Source organism: Rhinolophus sinicus, linkage group LG15 (assembly GCF_036562045.2).
Source record: "Rhinolophus sinicus isolate RSC01 linkage group LG15, ASM3656204v1, whole genome shotgun sequence".
In the NCBI taxonomy this organism is placed as follows: Eukaryota; Metazoa; Chordata; class Mammalia; order Chiroptera; family Rhinolophidae; genus Rhinolophus; species Rhinolophus sinicus.
The window spans coordinates 8,109,231-8,128,208 of NC_133764.1; the positions used below are offsets into that span (position 1 = coordinate 8,109,231).

At 47.0% G+C, this 18,978-nt stretch overlaps 1 protein-coding gene across 1 annotated transcript; it reads left to right on the forward strand.

Moving 5' to 3' along the window:
• Positions 1 to 1,145: 1,145 nt before the first annotated feature.
• PIRT (phosphoinositide interacting regulator of transient receptor potential channels) lies at positions 1,146 to 15,858 on the forward strand. Its single transcript, XM_019755212.2, has 2 exons — positions 1,146 to 1,280; positions 12,315 to 15,858. The coding sequence occupies exon 2, from the start codon at positions 12,457 to 12,459 to the stop codon at positions 12,880 to 12,882; it is 426 nt and encodes a 141-aa protein (XP_019610771.1). The 5' UTR covers positions 1,146 to 1,280; positions 12,315 to 12,456; the 3' UTR covers positions 12,883 to 15,858.
• Positions 15,859 to 18,978: the final 3,120 nt, after the last annotated feature.

The window sequence follows — 18,978 nt, forward strand, 5'->3', positions numbered from 1 at the left end:
GGACTAGAGTCCCCTGAGAGAGAATGCTCAGATTTCACAGAGGACAGGCCACTCAGCCTGACCCCCTGCTGGCAGCTGTCTTAGCTGTCTGCTTCTCTACCCATTTGTCACACAGTAAGCTCTGCAGAGCCTTCCCAGTTTGGAAATTTCCTGTTCATTTCACAGGGATGGAAATCAAGATGCCAGAGATGAAAGAGGCTCACTCCCTCCTTGGCCTACTGCTTCCCCAATCACTCCTGGGAGAGCCTCCCTTGTAGACCACAGAGGGAGCCCGCAGGGTACTGTGCCCAGCAGCCAGGACCTCCCTCACCCCGTGCTAACAACCGGTGAGCGTGGAGAAAGGCAGGCCCAGGATGGCTTTCCAGATCTTGGGTCATTTTGTTGGCTTCAGGGTCCCCCTCAGCATCTGGAGAACGGGCAACTCAACACCACACACCCAGCTTCCACAAGCATAATTTGATAACCGTTTATAGAGATGGAAACCCCTTCCCCACCAGTGCAGTGATTTCCATTATTCTGTTCTTATCACCATAATATGAAAAGCCATGGGGTATAATCAGGAAAGATGGGAGAAGCAAGTATGAACATAGTGCTTTCCCTTCAGTTCAGAGATATATGGGCCTGGGTGGGGTGGCACCTTGTGTGCTCATCTTACCTTCTGCTGGCATTTTGTCACATACGGTGCCCACCTGTAGGCATTCCAGGAAGTTCCCAGAGGTTGCCATCTTGGAACTGAGGATGTTAAATAAATCTACACATGCCCTCTCCAATATCCAGAACAAACAGAGCGCCCAGGTCTGCACTGGACAGAGCTAGCATAGCCTCTGAATAATCCACCCTTTGGTAACCCATCACCATCACACACTCCACCAACCCAGAAACTCTGGGTCTCTTGCTTTCTGAGCCTGGGTCAGGAAAAGCAGTCCTGCCCATGCACCAACCTAATGCACATTCCTCCCAAACTTTAAGACAGACTGCAGAGAAGCTTCATTAATTTTTCACAAGATTCATCTACTACTGGCTGAGCAGAGCTGAGATAAAGCCACATTACGAGTGCCTGTGCCAGCAGCCTGCAAAGGGTTAACCCATTACCCCATATCCTGGTGAGCTCATCCCGGCTGCAGCCTGCTCAGTGGCTGGGATTCACTGCACACCGGCTCCTGGCTCCTGGATGGGGCCAGGGAGGCTTGCTCTGACTGGGATGAAGAACTTGAACAGAAACTCACTGCAAGCTGTGTGTGATTCCCAGATCCCTCATCCTCCCCCAGGACATCGGGACAGTAAGTAAGGAGGGGATCCGTCCCCTCTGCCCTTCCTTCCATTTCCCTGGAGGAATGAGCTGGTTTTAACTTTGCTTTAGAATGTGTTGAGTCTTTGAACTGGAGTTGAAAAGCAAACGTGAATGACAGGGAAAGGAGAGGGGCCCGTGCCTTGGGAGGGGGTAACCAGCTGGCAGCAGGCAGGAGAGGGCTGCCCAGTAAGAACCCCCGGTGAGAGGGGAAGCTGTGTGTGTAGCATCCAGCCTTCACCCTTGGCAGCCATTGCGGGGAAGGGCAGGGCAAGGACCACACGCCCAAACCTGGGCAGAGGCAGGAGCAAAATAGCCAGACAGCAAAGTGCAAGCCACGCTGGGATGCCAGAGTGCATGGGCGGGTCCTCAGACCCAGGCCTTCCTCCCGAAAGTCCCATATCAGACCTCAGTGTCTGCCCATCCTTCCCTGCTTCAGGTGTGACAGGCGCCCAGAGCAGGTGCTGGGAAGACCAGGTACACACCGACTGGGGCAGTCTTCATCTTAGAAAGGAGACACAAGGCAGGCACACATAAACATGTTAAGAATATGTACGGCCAACATGTACCATACATCCGGGTAAAGGCAGACTGTCACCTGAGCCGGCAGAACCTGGGCGCCGGCTGTGTGGCATAAAGTAGGAGGTAAGTGGCACTGTCTAGGTTGAGTATGACCTTTGGAGAAATTCCTTTCCTAGAAGCTCTGTGAGCAGGTGACAGATGGTGGCTGTGCCATGGTGACAGCAGCAGCGTATTCAGAAACACTCTGGCTTCTACTTTATCAGCTCAGGCACTGGGCCTCACTGACCTTATCAGAGGGTAGCGGTCACCAACTGGATGTCCTGTTGAGGGGAGGGCAGTGACTAGCATTGACAGCTGGGTGAGGCACGCGGAGACTCCACTGAGGAAACAGCAAGACCCTCCACATCTCAGGAATTTTTTTTTTTAAAAACCACCCTGGGTCTTTCTCAGGAATAAATCATCTTATTTCTGCCACTTGCATTTTGCGACCTGCCCTCCCCTCTTCTCCCACCAGCTGACCTGGCTCTCTAGGGCCCAGCCTTCTCACTTTGAGGCAGTGTGTGCCCTCTCTCTCCTCTGCTTTTGGTCCTTGCAATTCCCAGAATAGTCCAGCTCCTACTGGGGAGGAGAAGCTTGGGAAGGGGTAGATAACGCCAGGCCCAAGCACAGCAGGGCCTCTTGTTATATCAGGGTTGCGAGATACAATACAAGGATGCCAGTTAAATTCAAATTTCTCATAAACAACAGATATGTTTTTAATATAAGTATGTCCCATGCAGTATTTGGAACATTCTTATATGAAAAAAACATTCATTATTTATCTGAAATGCAAATTTAACTGGGCATTTTGTCATTTGATTGGCTAAATCTGGCAACTTATCCATACTGATGTTGTTTCGTCACATCAAGGGAGGATGGGGCAGGGAAGGGGTGGGGAATGAGAGCTGAGGGAAAGATGTGTCAGTAGAGAGGTGGTGGGACACTAGGAAAAAGGATAATGAAGGAAAAGAGAGAGAAAAAGGCAGGGGTCCATTCTTGAGAAAGTGTGGTAGGTACGGTACATAAAAGGCCAGGATTTGGGGTCCAGCAGCTTTGAGCCTCAGTTTCCTTATCTGTAAAATGGGGATGATAGTAAGAGTACCACCCTCTTAGAGCTATGAGGATTAAAAGAGATGCTCCACATGAAGAAGGCTGCACGTACCAGGCGTTTTGGGCTCCGCTGGATGATGGTGGTGGTGACTTGTGGCCACTCTGTCACAGGCCTTTTCTGCTCTATTGGTGCTGGTTCCGGGGCCCCCAGCTTCAGCCGCACTACCCTGCAGCTCCACCCAGCAGTTCTAAGCCAAACTCCTCCCCAAGGCAGTCACCACCGCAGTTCTGTTCACTGCCCCCTTTCAAGTGTCCTCTCTACTCACTGTTTCCTCAGTTTGAAAAGAAAATCAGAACTGTCCCAAAGGGGAGCAGGATAGACTGGAGTAGACAGACTCCAAAACTCCCCTTCAGATCCTGGCTGGCTACTCACCTGCTGAGTCACTTTGGGCTAGTCACTGAACCACTCTGATCCTCAGTTTCCTCACCTGCAAAACGGGGTACTACTCATCTCTTCCTTGGCACCTGGTCTGTAAGATTAGACAAGGCGATGCAGAAAAAGCAGGCAGCATGGTTCCCAGCATATGGTAAGAGTCCGGTCCATGGCAGTTAGGTTGTTCTATGAAGTGTTGAGCCTTCCCAACACACACTTCTGCTTTGGTGAAGCTGCTTGGGTGCCTTCAAGACTTGAAGAATGTCAGCCAGAAGGCAGGAGGCCAAGGAGGGCAGGAGGAGGGACTGGTCAGTGGTCCTGCCTGGCTCCTCACAACTGCCTCTCCTGCCCCCTTGTTAGCTGTCCCATCCCACCACCCTCACACCAAGAACAAAGGGTATTGTTGACAACAATTTGGTGGGAAGGAACAGGAAAGGTGATGTGACAGGTCCAGTCAGAACTCCTCTTGCCATAGCTTCCCTATTTATTGAATTCCCTTTTTATTGCTGAATCCGTATCCTCAGCAAAGTGCTGAGCTACTTGTTTGAGAGCACAGGAAGTTCAAGCCCAACCCAGCCCCTCAAGGAACCTGGGAGGGAATTATGAGCTCCTGGTCCTGTGAGTAGAGACACATATCTGTTCACCTCCTGGGCAATAATTCACTTCCTTCACTTTCAACTGCCATTCCCTTTAAGTGATGCATTTCAGATACTCAAGAATCGATGGAGAGAAAAGTATTTGGTCCTTATTATCTCGGACACTCCTTGTGGCTCACCAGCTTGCAGACTCCACACACACCACCAAACCCTATGTTAAGGGATGAATACATATGAGTGTGTGAAAAAAAGCCAAAATTTCCCTGCCAGTTCTCTCCCCTTTATTTGAGACATCTCTTCACCTCATTTCTCAGAGATGCCACTAAGCAAGGAAGTGTGCATGTGTCGCGCTCCTCTGTGGAGAGGGACATTGTCTGAGTCATCTATAACTCGGTGTCTAGTGGAGGATGGCACACGGGAGTTGCTTGAAAGCGTTTGTTGCAGTGTTGGGGAGTGCTGTCAGTGGAGGGCTGATTAGCAACTTGGGGGATACAAGGCCAACAGTCAGACATTGAAACGATATGTAGGCAGTGTTTCCAATGAAGTGGGCAATCACAAATACCTGGTAGAGTAGTAGACCAGTGCTAACAAGATTAAGAGACAGTCCCAAGGGTCCCTCCCTTTGGATGTGTTCCTTCCCCAACCAAACCCGTCTTTGCTCTGCCCAGGACCCCCCTGGCTCCCTGAAAGCCTGTGTTTTCCTTCAAGGAATGGTATCTTTCCAGAGACAACTTGGAAAAGGTGAAATTCTTCTTATTCTTGCCTCTCCTCCCTCCCTCTCTCCCTCTCTCCATCTCCATCTCCTGGCCCCGATTCCCAATTTCTCCAAGAAGCACTTTCTCCTCCTTTCAGGATCTCCTCTCCTCAGAATCAGTTACACGGTCTTTCCCACAAGAGCCAGGTGACTCCTCACCTCGTAGATCTCCCTCTAATGTCTCTACCCTATTCTGGGGTCACTCTGTCCCTACTCACACCCTTACTTTTCTTGTTCTGAGGTAAATTGTTTCCTGCCCCTACCTCTACCTGGATCCCCATGTTTCATCTTTGACTTCAACCAGTATCAACATTCTGCTATTCTAGGTTTAGCCATGCTTCTACCTGCTCCCCACCCTCACCCACCCCATTATTGACTTTTACAGATGTTTTTTCCTAGGATTTAATTTACACACATGGAAATGTACAAATTTTACTGCACCGTATTGACAAATGGATCCCCCATGTATCCCACATCGATGCCATGACACAGACCATCTTCATCCATCCCAGAAAATCCCAGTGAGTTCCTCCTCACACTTACAACCACTGTTTTGAGTTTTGTCATCTTAGATTACTTCTTAGAAGTTTCTAGAATGCTGTATAAATGGAAACATACAATATACGTACTCTTTTCTACCTGACATCTTCCACCCATCGTATCTATGAGACTCATGCATGCAATGTGTGTGTCAGAAGTTAGTTCCTTTTTGTTTCTTGGTAGTATTCTCTTGTGCTGTTTATCTTTCCTTCTGCTCATGGACATTTGGGTTGTTTTCTGGTTTGGGCTATTATGGATAAAGCTATTATGAATATTCTTAAACAAGCCTTTCGAGGATGTAGGCTTTCATTTCTCTTGGACAAAAAAATATATATATCCAAGAATGGCACTGCTGAATTAAAGGGTAGGTGTATGCTTAACTTTGTAAGAATCTATCAAACCTTTTTCCAAAGTGACTATGCCATTGTATATTCCCATGAAAGTATTTGAGAGCTCTGGTTGTTCCATATCTCACCAACATCTGGTATTGTGAGATTTTACTATTTTAACCATTCTAGTGAATGTGTGGCTGCATCTCATTGTAGTTTTAATTTGCATCTTTCTGTTGAATATCAGTGTCAAGCACTTTTTCATGGGTTTCTTGTTCATTTATTTGTCTTCCTTTGAAACAAGTCTTTCCAAATCTTTTACCCATTGTTGAAATTGGGTTATTTGTGTTTTCATGAATCAAATGTAGTCATCCTTATATATTCCAGATACAAATCTTTTGACAAATAAACATTTTGCAAAATTTTTCTCGCAGTGCATAACTTGCCTATTCATTTTCTTCTTAGTTTTTAATAAGCATAAGTTTTCCATTATGATGAAATCTAACTTATTGATTTTTTAAATGTTTTGGTTATTGCCTTCTCTGTCCTAAGAAATTTTGCCTGCCTCTAAGTCACAAAGATGCTCTCCTATATTTTCTTCTAAAAGCTTTATAGTTTTAGCATTTATATTCAAGTTACATCCATGATTATCTTGAATTAATATTTGTTGATGGTATGAGGAGGGGTCAAGTCTCTTTTTTTTTTTTTTCCCATGTGAATATCTATTTGTTATAGCACCACATGTTGAAATGACTTTCCTTTTTCGTTGAATTACTTTGGTGCATTTGTCAAAAATCAGTTGCCCTTGGTAATTGTTTGGCTGGCTGGGCTGGTTGCTAGAGATACCAGTCAGACTTCCTACAAGTCTGACTTACATAATAGCCTGGCTTCCTGCTCTGGTAACTGTAGAGTAGGGGTTGGTTTCCTGGGCTGGTTGCTGCAGATTGTGGGTCAGAGTTTTATTTTTATATCTGGTTAGGTCATTGTCCATTTGTGTATTCAGCCTCTCATTTATTATAAACATTTGCAAACATACATAAACGTAGAGATAGTAATATAATGAACTTCCATACATCCATCATCTAGATTTAATAATTTTTATTTTGTCATATTTGATTTAAAGTCTGATGTTTTCATGTGAGCACGGCATCACAATATTTCATCCCTGTGTGTCGTTTCACGATGCATCTCAGTATCTATAAAGATGTTTTCTTATGTGTCCACAATATCATTATTATGCTGAATACAAATTTTAAATCCTTAATGTCACCTAATACCCAATCCATATTCAAAGTTCCCTAAAAGTATCCCAAAATGTCTTTGTACAATTGGTTTGTTCTAGTCAGAATCCAAAGAAAGGAACATATTGCATTTAGTTATATCTTTTAATCATCTTTGTTTAAACATTTTATTGATCTTTAACATACGCACAGGAAAGTAGTCATATCATATCAAGAGTGATAAGTCTACAGCTCAAATAGTACACACCCATGTCACCATCTGCAGCCAGATCAAGAGTCAGAACATTACCAGCACCCCAAAAGTCTCCTGCTTTCAGACACTACCCCCACCCACCAGAGGTAACCATTATCCTAACCTCTAATAGTATCATCTTATAGGTTTTTGAATTTTATGTAAATAAAATTTTATGTAAATAGAAGTATGTCTGACTTCTCTTGGTCAACATCCTGTTTGAAGATTCATGAATGTTTTCATGTGTGGGGTTGTCATTCTTTCCTTCTCATTGCTGCATAGTCCCAGACCAGGGTGCCAACTTGCAGCCTGCCCATTCCTAATTGTATGCTAGAAATAAGTTCCACTCACTAAAGCTGCCTCCTGACGCTCCAAATGTGGTGTCTAGGTGAGAATGACCTATACTCCTTCTCAAATTGCTGCCCTGAGCCAACATTCAAATCTGTGCTTAGTTAGTCCAAGAGGCCCACTGTCTGTCACCTGGAGATCCTTACCTTAATTATATCTGCAAAGACCCTTATTCCAAATAAGGTCACATTCAGAGGTACTGGGTAGACAATTCAACCCACTGCAAGGGGTGAGAAACAAACATTCTGAGACATTCAAATCAACCCCCCAGAAACTTAACCCAAACCTGAAAGTGTGGTTCTTCTCACTGGACCAGCTCCCCAGGTGTTTCCAGGTCCCTCAGAGAGCTGTGGCACCGGGACCAAATCCTTTGATCACTTGCTGAGTGCCAGGTGGTGAACTGTGGGACACTGTTGTGGGGCGGAGGGTGAGTAAACTCAGCCTTGGCCCTGGGGCAGTTTGCAACCTAGGAGGGAGGGAAACGCCAACAGACAGTGTGATTCTCTACCAGATTGATTTTGCCCCCCCAGGGGACATTTGTCAGTGTCTGGAGATATTTTTTATTATCGTGAATAGAAGGTGGAAAATGCAACTGGTATCTAGTGGATAGAGGCCAGGAATGTTACTAAATATCCTCCAATGCACAGGGCAGCCCCCTATAACAAAGAGTTATCAGTCCCAAAACGCCAGTAGTGCCACTGTTGAGAAACCCTGGTATTGAACAAAGAATAGAATCTTTTAGGACTTCAATAAAATGTTATAAAACTCATACTGCCCCTGAGTTGGTGATTTTCAGGAAGCCTGGATTCTCAGAATTCAAGTTTGATTTACCACCTATGGACCTATCTAAAATAGCTTTAGAAGCCATTTTAATCCAACTTCTTCATTCTGCAGATGACAAAATGGGACCCAAAAAAAAAATTATTATAGCAACCAGGGCCATTTCTTGAACACCTGTAATGTGTCACACATGCAGTAGTGTTTTGTGAAATTTGATGGTCACCACAACCCTGTGAGCAGATATTCTATTATCCGAATGGAGCTAGTAAGTCTCATGGGGCAGGGAGGGGAGGGAGGGGTGGTTAAGTAATCTACTCAAGGTCAAGAGCTTAGAGAAGGCAAACTGGGTTCAAACAGCAGTCCCTCTGATGTCCAAGACCTGGATCTTTCTGTCACATGCAGACACTGCAAGTAAGTTTACTGACTTCCTGGAACTGTGAAAGAGTGATTCTTTCCAGTAGGTGTTCATTCCACGGCCTGACCCTGCCTGGCCATTCACTATCCCAAGGACCCACCCCCGTTCCTAAGTAAATCAATTAAATTAAAGGTTACCATTCTTTGGAACTTCATGGCCCATTACAATTTAGATTTTAGATGATAGATAGATAAATAGGTAGATAGATGATAGATAGATAGATAGATAGATAGATAGATAGATAGATAGATAGATAGATAGATAGATAGATAGATAGATAGATAGATAGATAGATAGATAGATAGATAGATAGATAGAAGACAGACAGACATCTACCAAAGACAGCCAACCTTTGATCTTGGCAAGAACAGATACTAACAACACTATTGATCGTCTTCCATCACAGTCATTTCCTAAAATGAAGAGTATTCCAATGCCAAACAAGGAAGGAAGGCCATAATCCCAGAGTAAAAACAGTCCTTTAAATAAATGTCACATTATGAAAAACTTACAACAGTGTTCTTATTTCTCTATTGTATAGTGAGTCACAATACAATTACGTATCTACATAATGGCGCACTCATTAAGAGGTTAGTTTGCTGCAGAACGAAGCCCCAAAGTGAAAAACCCAGACATTCTCATAGTTGAAAGACCCGCAGGACTCATCTGGACTGGTGTGGTTTAGTGCAAGGAGCTTTGAGCCCGGAGACCTAGGCCTGAATCCCAGCACAGCTGCATGAAAAGTCGGGGTGCTTTAGTCATCCTCCTAAATCTCCCTGGGCCCCACTCTTTGCCCTTGAAAATGGGAATAAATGAATGACATCCTCTCAGGGCCAGAGAGCATGTGTGAGATGCTTCCAGCAAGGCCCAGTTAGTCCCACGTCCCTCTCCCTGAGTCCAGGAATCCATTATCCCTGGCAGTGGCCCGCCTCCAGTTGCACACTTCCTGCTCATGACAGGCTGGCCACCTCACACCCAGAGGGCAGCTCTCCCGGCAGGAGGTTCTTCCCCATCCAGCTCTGGCATTACTGAGAACCACTGCGTTCCTACTTCTCCATCAAAACGTCTGCCGCATCTGAGGGCCACAAACCCTTCTGGCCTGGGTCTTCATCACAAAGTGGTGGAAATGGCTACCCTGGGAGAATATCCTAGGGAAGATGTCAGAACGTCTACCTAAGAAACCAGATTTCAATAATAACAGAAACTTGCCGGCTAGGATTGCATAACATTCATTATGATCCCTCCCTTGTCCCCAGCCCACAAGGGAAAAGGTCACTTTAAAATCACTGCTTAGCTTATGCAAATACACTGCTGGACGGAAAGGGAAGTGAACACCTGGTGCCTGTCCTTACAAAGCACATCTACCGGATTTTTCAGTCTTTAGAAGCAGATATCCTAATGGCCTCTCTCTAGATGCTGGATATGAATGTGAATATCTCTATTCTGAAAGCATGGCAATATTACGATTGTGATTTCCTCCCTGTCAAAGGGGAAGGAACTGGCATTCCTTCCCCTCTGTAACTGGTATTCTAGAAAGTGGCAGCATTGTGCTTCGGAGAGGGTGGGAACACGAGTCCAGTGGTTCAGACCTGAGATATATGGAGGGACATGGGGACTGAGGGGGTTAGTTTGAAATTAACAGTTGTAGGAAGTCTTGAGATAGAAACCATTCACTAAAGGACCCTCTGACATGTGGAAGTGCCTTGGCAAAAAAGAAACAGTGAGTTTTAGAAGGTTGGGGTTTGGGAGCCACCAGCTCCAGACACCATCTCCTTTATCCCAAGCTCTCTTTCACCCAGGGCTGGCACCATGGTTTCCAAAGCTGTACCACCCCCTCCATATTTGGGTCTGGCTTTCACCCTATTTTGGGGTGGGTAAGCGGGGATCCACTGTGACTGGGAAGAATCACCTACTTCTTCCCCAGGGAACTTTTTGCTGTGGAAAGGAATCTCTCCCGTCCCACTCACAAGAGGGATATTAGTAAATGCTAACTTGAATGGGATCTGAGGTAGCCTGGCAGAAAACATGAAAGAAGGGGTCAGAAGAACCTGAGAAACCTGGAGGAGGGAAAGGAGGGGAAGCCAAGGACCAAAGTCTGTTAATCAGAGGAGGGAGAAAGAACAGAAGCTTGAGAGAGCACGGTTTGAGAAAAGCCATCCCAGGCAGGCAGGGGCCTGGAGAGGAAAGTGAGAGAGTTTGTGGGTTCAGGATACAGGAGGAGAGAGTGGCCAGCATGGCCCTGTAGAGCAGTGACCACCTGAGGTTACACAGGGGAGGAACCAGGCTCCCACTAGGAAGAACAGAGTTTATATAAGCAGTGTTGTAAAGAGGCTGGATTTATTGTTAGTGACCAGTGGAAGGAAAGGAGGAGGGAGGGAGGGAAAGGAGGAAAGAGGGCAGGGTGAAGTGGGAGAGAGACAGCAGAAAAAGTTATTCATTCACTTCCTCATTCAATTAAAGCTATACGGAATCTCTAGGTCACAGAGCGCGCTCCTAGACCCTTTGGAGATAACTCAAAGATGAGTCAGAGTCACGACTTGGTGACAACCTCCAGGGAAGTTACCTGGGCTCTCACCACCTCCCCTTCCTCCCACATACAGAAAATATCTAATATCATGAGAGTATCTAAAATCAGTCATTCATCTCTTATTGCCGTATTACAAATATATAGGCATTCGCACTTGAACCCACATTTCTGATTCTGGAATGAAAGGTATTAATCCCACCTTAAAGGCATTTAAGCCAGCATGGCTCTGATGGAGTATTTGACAGGTGAGTGGTGCCTCCCAGCAGCTCTGAAATTGCTCTGCACAGGTGACAACCATCTGTCTCCCCTGTATAGGGACCAGGGGATGAGAGAGCTCTGGTGACTGAGATGTACACAGAAAGACTCTGATGAGAAAGTGCAATAGGCTGTTGGGCTCGATCCCATAGCCTCAAGGCCTAAGAACTGGATCTACTTCACGTGGGGGGTGGGGAAAGGGGGCATTTAGATCTTAGACGGTCACACCCTGAACCTGAAGTGTCATTGACCTGTGCTAACAAAGTACAAAACATCCCAGGCTGCACTCAAAGATGTTCTCCAGCCTATACGTAGCCTGGTGTTTTAAAAGAAGAGCAGACAGGGTTCAAATGCAACCTCTGGCAGTTCCTTGTGGTAAATTGCTTCACCTCTCTGAGCCTTAGCTGTCTCATCTGTAAAACAGGACTAGTGCTTAATTCACAGAGGTATTGTGAGGTTTCAATTTGATGAAGGAAATGCTTAGTGTAGTGCCTGGCACATAAGAGACACTACACACACACACACACACACACACACACACACACACACACGTTTATGTATGAGTATCACTATTCTAATGAGCAAATGATACCATTTATAGAGTGCTTGAAGTATGTTAGACATTGTTCCAATGCATACGTGTCTTAACTCTTTAACCCTTAACCCTTTTGAAAACCCTATAAGTAGTAGTAGTAGCCCATTTTTACAGATAAGAAAACTGAGGCACAGAGACATTAACTCACTCAAAATCACACAGCTAAAAGGTGATTGAGTCTGAATATAAGATGCCAGTCAATAAACTGTCACTTCGTTTAAATCAGGGCACCACTGTTCCCTGTTTTAAATACTAAAAGCAGTTGACTAGAATGATATATTTATCTCTTATAAGAAAAAAAAAAAAAACATACAAGCTTGAGTGGTTTTTTATTTATGTGGATCTCATCTGATTTTCCTTTTGGCTTCAGCACAAAAACCCTGTATTACCCTCCACTGAGAGCCAGGCTGGAGACGGATGCTGAGAACAGGAAGGGTGTGTGAGAATTCCTTTGGCTTCACCCTTGCTTCCAACTATTGTGGGTACCAGGTGACCTGTCCCGAGGAGCTGTGATGATGGAGGCTCTCCCCGCAGCTCTGGAGGTCGACGAGAAGGAGGTCGACGAGAAGTCTCCAGAATCCAAGGACCTGCTGCCCAGCCAGACGGCCAGCTCCCTGTGCATCAGCTCTCGGAGTGAGTCTGTCTGGACCACCACTTCCAAGAGTAACTGGGAAATCTACCGCAAGCCCATTATCATCATGTCCGTGGGCAGTGCCATCCTCCTCTTCGGTGTGGCCATCACCTGCATGGCCTACATCATGAAACTGGGTAAAGAGAGGATTAAGATCCTGAAGATGACAGGGCCTGCCTTCCTCTCCCTGGGACTCATGATGCTGGTGTGCGGGCTGGTGTGGGTACCCATCATCAAAAAGAAACAGAAGCAGAGACAGAAGTCAATGTTCTTCCAGAGCCTAAAGTCTTTCTTCTTAAATCGCTGATGGCAGCCTCACCTTTTGTCTTCCCAACACCCTGCTGCCTCAACCGGGAAAAGGAGATCTGATGACCAACATCCAACACCATGTCTCCTTGGTGGTGGGCTTGGCCATAGAAACGACCCAGGCAAACCCTCTTCCTGGACCTGGGGGAAAGAGAGAGCTCAGGGCTCCACCCTCCACGCAGCTGGAGTGCATTGCTGGATGTATCTCATTTAGTCTCTGTTATTACTGATGCTTCCCTTAGATCCTGGCCGCAACCATCCCCTTTCATGGCTCTCATTCCCTGTCATGCATCTAGGCATCACTCATCTAACTCTCTCTGCCAAGTGCTGTGCATGTTGGGAAATTCCTTGGGGTGGGCTATGCCCCAAGGAGAACCTCATGTTTACACATCTGAGTGCCTGAGCTGGAGTCCACATTTGCAATCTTCTAGAACCAAACTGACCAACAGAGGTCCTTTAGATGGGGTAGGGAGGGCTGACTTCTGACCCACTGGGTTTGCCAGCCCAGCTCCCTTTGTGGGCAAGATACTGACTTGCATTTCAATAGACCATTCCAAAGAGTGAATAGTGAAGGGGTCAGGAAAGACACTTTCTGAGAAGTCACATTGCCCTGGACACGGCCTTGGGAGTCAGCCAGTCAAGGAAGTTCAATTCTCTGCTGTGTAGTATTTACACCAGAGGCAGTGGGTGGGCCAGATGGTGTCACAGTTTCCCCTTGACCTTCTAACTCCTGCTCCTTCATTACTCTTCCCTCTGAACTTGACAACTAGCCAAGGACAAGTGCATGTTGCTCTAAGTTCCTCTTACCTGTATCCTTGATTCTAGAACAGCAAGATGGAGAGCTGTAGAAGGATTCGGTAAGATTGTTCTCTCCTTTACCTCCAAGAATCAAAACCAAGAAGCTCAAATTCCACATCTGAATAGTCTGTAGGTTTCCAGAGATGGAATTCACGTTTGAAAATCCCAACTCCTGCTCTTCCTGACCCCACCCACCAAACAAGCAAACATTTATTGAGTATCCGGCTTTGGGCCAGGCCCCTGCTCTCATCTTGTTTCCAAAGTGAGAGATACAGCCAAGCCAACAGGAAATTGGAATAACCTGTGCCGAGTACTTAACTGGGGAAATGTGGATGAGTGTGGGAACCCAGACAGGGCATCTAACCCAGACTTGGGAGAGGATAGATAGATTGCTGTGTCACCCAAACTTAAAAAAAAAGGGAAGGGTTGAGCTCTCAAAGAGGGGAAAGGAGAAACCATTTGGGACAGCAGGAACTGCCTGTGCAAAAGCTGGGTAGGGTGAAGGGGAACATGATAAAATTAGGAAACTATATACAATTTTCCTAACCTCCCAAAGGTCCCCTTTCCTCCTCTCTTGTAGCCTCCTTACCTGCTTCCCCAAGTGCCTCAGTGGAGCTTCTCCAGGGGCGTATTGAGGGCTTCCTGGGGTGTACAGGGAAATACTGAAAAGGGGTTTACAGAAGGCCTATCAAGCAGCTCCCAGAACCTGGGTCTTCCTGTAGTAGTAGCCAGAGGCCCTTAGGTGACAGACCAGGAGGGGTAGCTATGTGAAAGCTAGCCACCATCTGCCTTAGGCCAGGCCTAGGCCCAGTGGAGAGCATTTGATAACGAGTTCTGAGAGGGAGGTGTCCTCCACTGTGATCACCATTGGCTTGAGCTGACTCCCTTCACTCCCCAGCCTTCTGGCCTCCTGGTCAATATGGTAACTGCTCACTAACAGGCCTCCATGTAGCTCCATCCTTCATGGTGGTTCCATACACAAAGTCAGAAACTCACCTTGTTCCCTCTGCATTGTGGGAATTCCATGGAGGCAGGTACCTGTCACATGGGGACACCTCCTGCCCCTCCTACCTAAGGAGCCAGAGTTAGGGGTAGCCTGTGGCCTTTGAGCTTTACCCAGAATGGCCTTGTCTCTCATTCATCCAGTGTGGCTGGGTCCTTTAGCCCATCTGTCCCCTGTACACAGGTGGTCAGGATCAATCCTGGGAGTGTTGCAAGTGCTTTGTCACGAGTTGTAGTCCCAGTGCTTCTAGTGACCAGGCTTGCAGATCATATCCTTTCTCTGACATGAAGGCAGATTCAATATCGGCCCTGTAATATTACTCCTGCAGTCCTTGATGTTTTCTTACATGGGAGCAAACAGGGTGGGCTCCCAGCTAGCTCAGTCGGAATCAGCACTTCCTGTGTCTCAATTCATCTGCCCACAAGCTTATAGTCTGGGCACTGCTGTGGGAGGAGAATGCTGCTACCGCCTATGTCTTAGTGGGAGGAAGTTTGGAGACAGCCATGGTTCTATGTGTTCTGGACTCACACTCTTCTGGACTCAGTGGCTCCAGGTGAGGCAGGCAGCTATCCCAGGTTCAGCCTGTCAATGTCGCCATGAACTCAGGAGAACAGCACAAGAAGGAGTGATAGTTCAGTTCCCTCTGGGGTCTCCTTCTTCCTCCCAAGCTCATCTTTTTTCCTGGTCCAGCCTTGCTACATCTCTAGTTACAGTCTGCCGCAGTACTTGCTCACATTCCCTGCTCCTCAAGCTAGTTTCTCAGCAAGAAAAGTAAGGAAAGAGCGCTGAAGAAAGACCTCCAAGCATCATTCAACCCCACTGAGATCCCCCATAGGAGTGTGGGCCTGGGAACATGCCAGCGTCATGCTGGGGGCGAGGGGGAACATGATGAAAGACCATCACCACATGGAAGCCTGGGGTGTGGGTGTGTCTGTTTTGTGGCTGCTGCCCAGGTCAGATGCCACATTTCTGGGAAAAAGCATCACCATCAGGACTCCTTTCATGCCTGTGGGTCAGAGGACAGGACGGGCATCCATGTGTTTGGCTAACGGGATTCTACCCATAGCTATTCTGTTTGCAAGAGTTCGATTTAATCTGAGGCCTTCAAGGAATTGTTGTAATGTTGAATTGTATTCAACGTTCTACTTAACACTGAATTCTACTTACGCTGCTTAATGGTGTCTGCTGTGTATTCATTTTGTTCCATCAGAACCTCCAAGACTGTATCCACTAATTAATTCCTCTAAACTGCACCCCCATCAACCTGTCCTCCCCTTTCCCCCACCCAAGGGACCAGACTCACCAGACTCACCACGTCCTTGACTTTCTGCTTGATCTAACTTGCTCTGTCCTTAGAGGAAACAGAAAGAGGATGGTGCTGGGTCTGGATAAGCAAGCAGTATTTTATGTCTCCTTCCATTTCTGCAGCATTGTCATGACACCCCACCCCTCCTGCCCGCCATATCCATCACTTTGTCACCATCTCCAGCTCTCAGAGGTCAGATGTCCCTGGAAAACTAAAACCCAGAGCCCCAAATGTGTCTGAGAGTAAATATGTTCAAGGGAACTGCCCGAGCACGGTGATGCTTCTGAGCAACACCAACTGGGTGCCACAGGAGCTTGGGATGCTGGGAGAGGGCCGTTAGAAGGGAGCAAGAGGAGAGAGAAGTGGCATTTGGCAAGGACATTCTGGAGTGGTGTTTCAAGAGCAGAAGAAGGGCCCAGGCTGAAAATGATGAACATTCCTTGGGTGTGTACTACATGCCAGGGACTGATCTAAGTACTCCATGCATTAACTCACTTAGTCCTTTCAAAAAACCCTTTTCTGGGGTACTATTGTCATCATCATCCCCACTTTACAGGTGAGATGAGTGAGGCACGGGGACACCAAACTAGGATAACACCAAGCCGGGATTGAAAACCAGGTGGCCTGGCTCCAGAGGCCACACCCCATTCAGTTCTCCAAAGGCCTGAGGGGCAGCAGAAGTCACTAGGGTGGCTGTGGTGGGTTCTGGCTTGCATGGCGGAACAAGCAGGAGGGGAACTGGGGTCGGGAGACAGGTAGGGAGGACACACCAAGCAGGGGCCCAAAACACCACATAGGAAAGTGGCCAGGAGCCGAGGGAGAGAACAAAAGGAGCCAGCAGCCAGAAAAGAACCCAGAATTCTGAACAACTCCTATGTGCCAGCACCACGCTAGCAGCATTCGTGTAGTTTTTGCTTTTCTCCCCTCCACCCCCACCCCCCATCTAATCCTTTAGTACATTTTACAAAGAAACAAACATGGCTCAGAAAAGTAAATAACTTGTCCCAGGCCTCAGAGCCCATAAGCAATGGATCAAAGATTTAGGCCCAAAGCTGCCTCCAGAGCCCATGCCGTCTCACCCCCTGAACTCCTGGTTTTATGCCATGTGAGTGCTCAGAGGCAAGAATGGGGGATCTCTGACCGCCAGCACAAGTGACACTGTCAGAGCAGGGTGGCCTTGGTCCATCCAGCCTTTGTCCCATAGGCCAGGCTCTCCTGCTGACTAGCAGGAGAATCTGGAACTGCCTGACACTGGCTATTATGACTTCACATCACATCGTAGGCCAAGTTCATAACCTGCTCCAAAGTTCAAGGTCACCTCCCACAGGAGTGCTTGGAACCAGAGCAGCAGTCAGGATCCAGTACCACTTCTCCAGGGCACGGAGCTGCTGAATGCCAAGCCTTCCTACAGGGAGAGGTGCTGAGGGCCATTTGCTCTGCTCTACATTTCTCAAAAGACCCTCCCTGCCTCATTTCAGCCTGGAGAGGAGTCACTGATGATCCTTGGGCCTGCTAAACCGGGTAGTCACCCTTCCAGGTCCTGCCTCCTGCCCTACCTGGAGCCTTGAGCCTGTGCTCTTAGCACCCACAGATAGTGCCGTTTCCTGTCTGAAGTTTCCATGTCTGCAGGCTGCACACAACTCTAGGGTCCACGCCTGCCAAACCAGGCCCTGACACTGTGCGGTAGGCTCCGTCAAGTCTTCCGTGGGGGCCTGCTGTTCCAGAGGGACTGTACTCCCTTCTCTTATGGACCGCAGGGGCAGGAAGGGAGGATCCCAGGCCATCTCCCTGTCCAGCTTTCCTATACCAAAGAGAAAGAAGGCTTGGCAAGGGTCACCCCCAGAATAAAGACCATCTCCCACTGCCCAGCAGGGTCCCCTGGCAAAACCATCAAAGGAAAATGCACAGCATTGGAGGAGCAGTTGCCACAGGCCCTCTGATAATTCTGTAGACCAAGTTGGACTCATCTTTGATCAATAAAGAAATGTGGACGTAAATAATGACCATCTTCCTGTGGGGTTGCATGGGAAATAGACCCAAGAAAAAAGGGAAGCCTGACTCTTACGGTAACAGTTGCCCAGCTCATTTGCAAGGCTTCTACCCCCAGGACTTCCCTTTCTCTGATCTCTCTTTCTCAGACATGATCTCCAGATCCACCCCTCAGACTGGCCATTCGCCTGGCATTTCAATCCCAGGAGCTCTGACCAGACACCAACAAGCAAACTGGGGATATGGTGATGAAGACATGTGCTCTGACCTCAGGAAGCAATCAGTCTAGTCCCTAGAGGACAGAGCCAAGGAAATCATCAATTATGATGCAGTGTGTCAGAGATGGAGGGAAGCAGGGGCTCCGTGGGAGGACAGAGGATGGGCACAAGCCAGTCGGGCCGCAACCCACCTCCAGCCTTCTGGAATATCACTATGCCATGTTTTCATATCAGGTATGGGAGGGAGGAGCCTGAGGCCAGACAGGGCAAGAGAGGATTGGGAGTGACCACCCCCTTTGATTACATTCACTACTTTATTTCAGGGTCTTGTTTTTCTCTGTCTCCTCTGAAAGCTGTCTACCATAGCCTCCAAATGTGGTGTAAAGTTGCCACTTTTGAAGAATATGCTGCGGGGATCACTTCCTCTACCTGACTATATTTCTGTCCTGAGACCCTGCCATCAAGAAAGGGCAGTATGAGTCTATTCTTTCCTGGAGTGTTATCTCCCTGAAGGGTTTTCCCTATTGGACAATGTGTTAACTTCCTATTGCTGCTGTAAAAAAAAAAAAAAAAAAAAAAAAAAATCAGTAGTTTAAATTGAAAAATAATTTATTTTTAAGTTTTTAATAATTGTTTTGTTTTTCAATTACAATTCACATACACTATTGTATTAGTTTCAGGTATAAACATAGTGATTAGATATCTGTATAACTTACTAGGTGATCACCCTGATAAATCTAGTACCCACCTGACACCATGCATATTTATTATAATATTATTGAC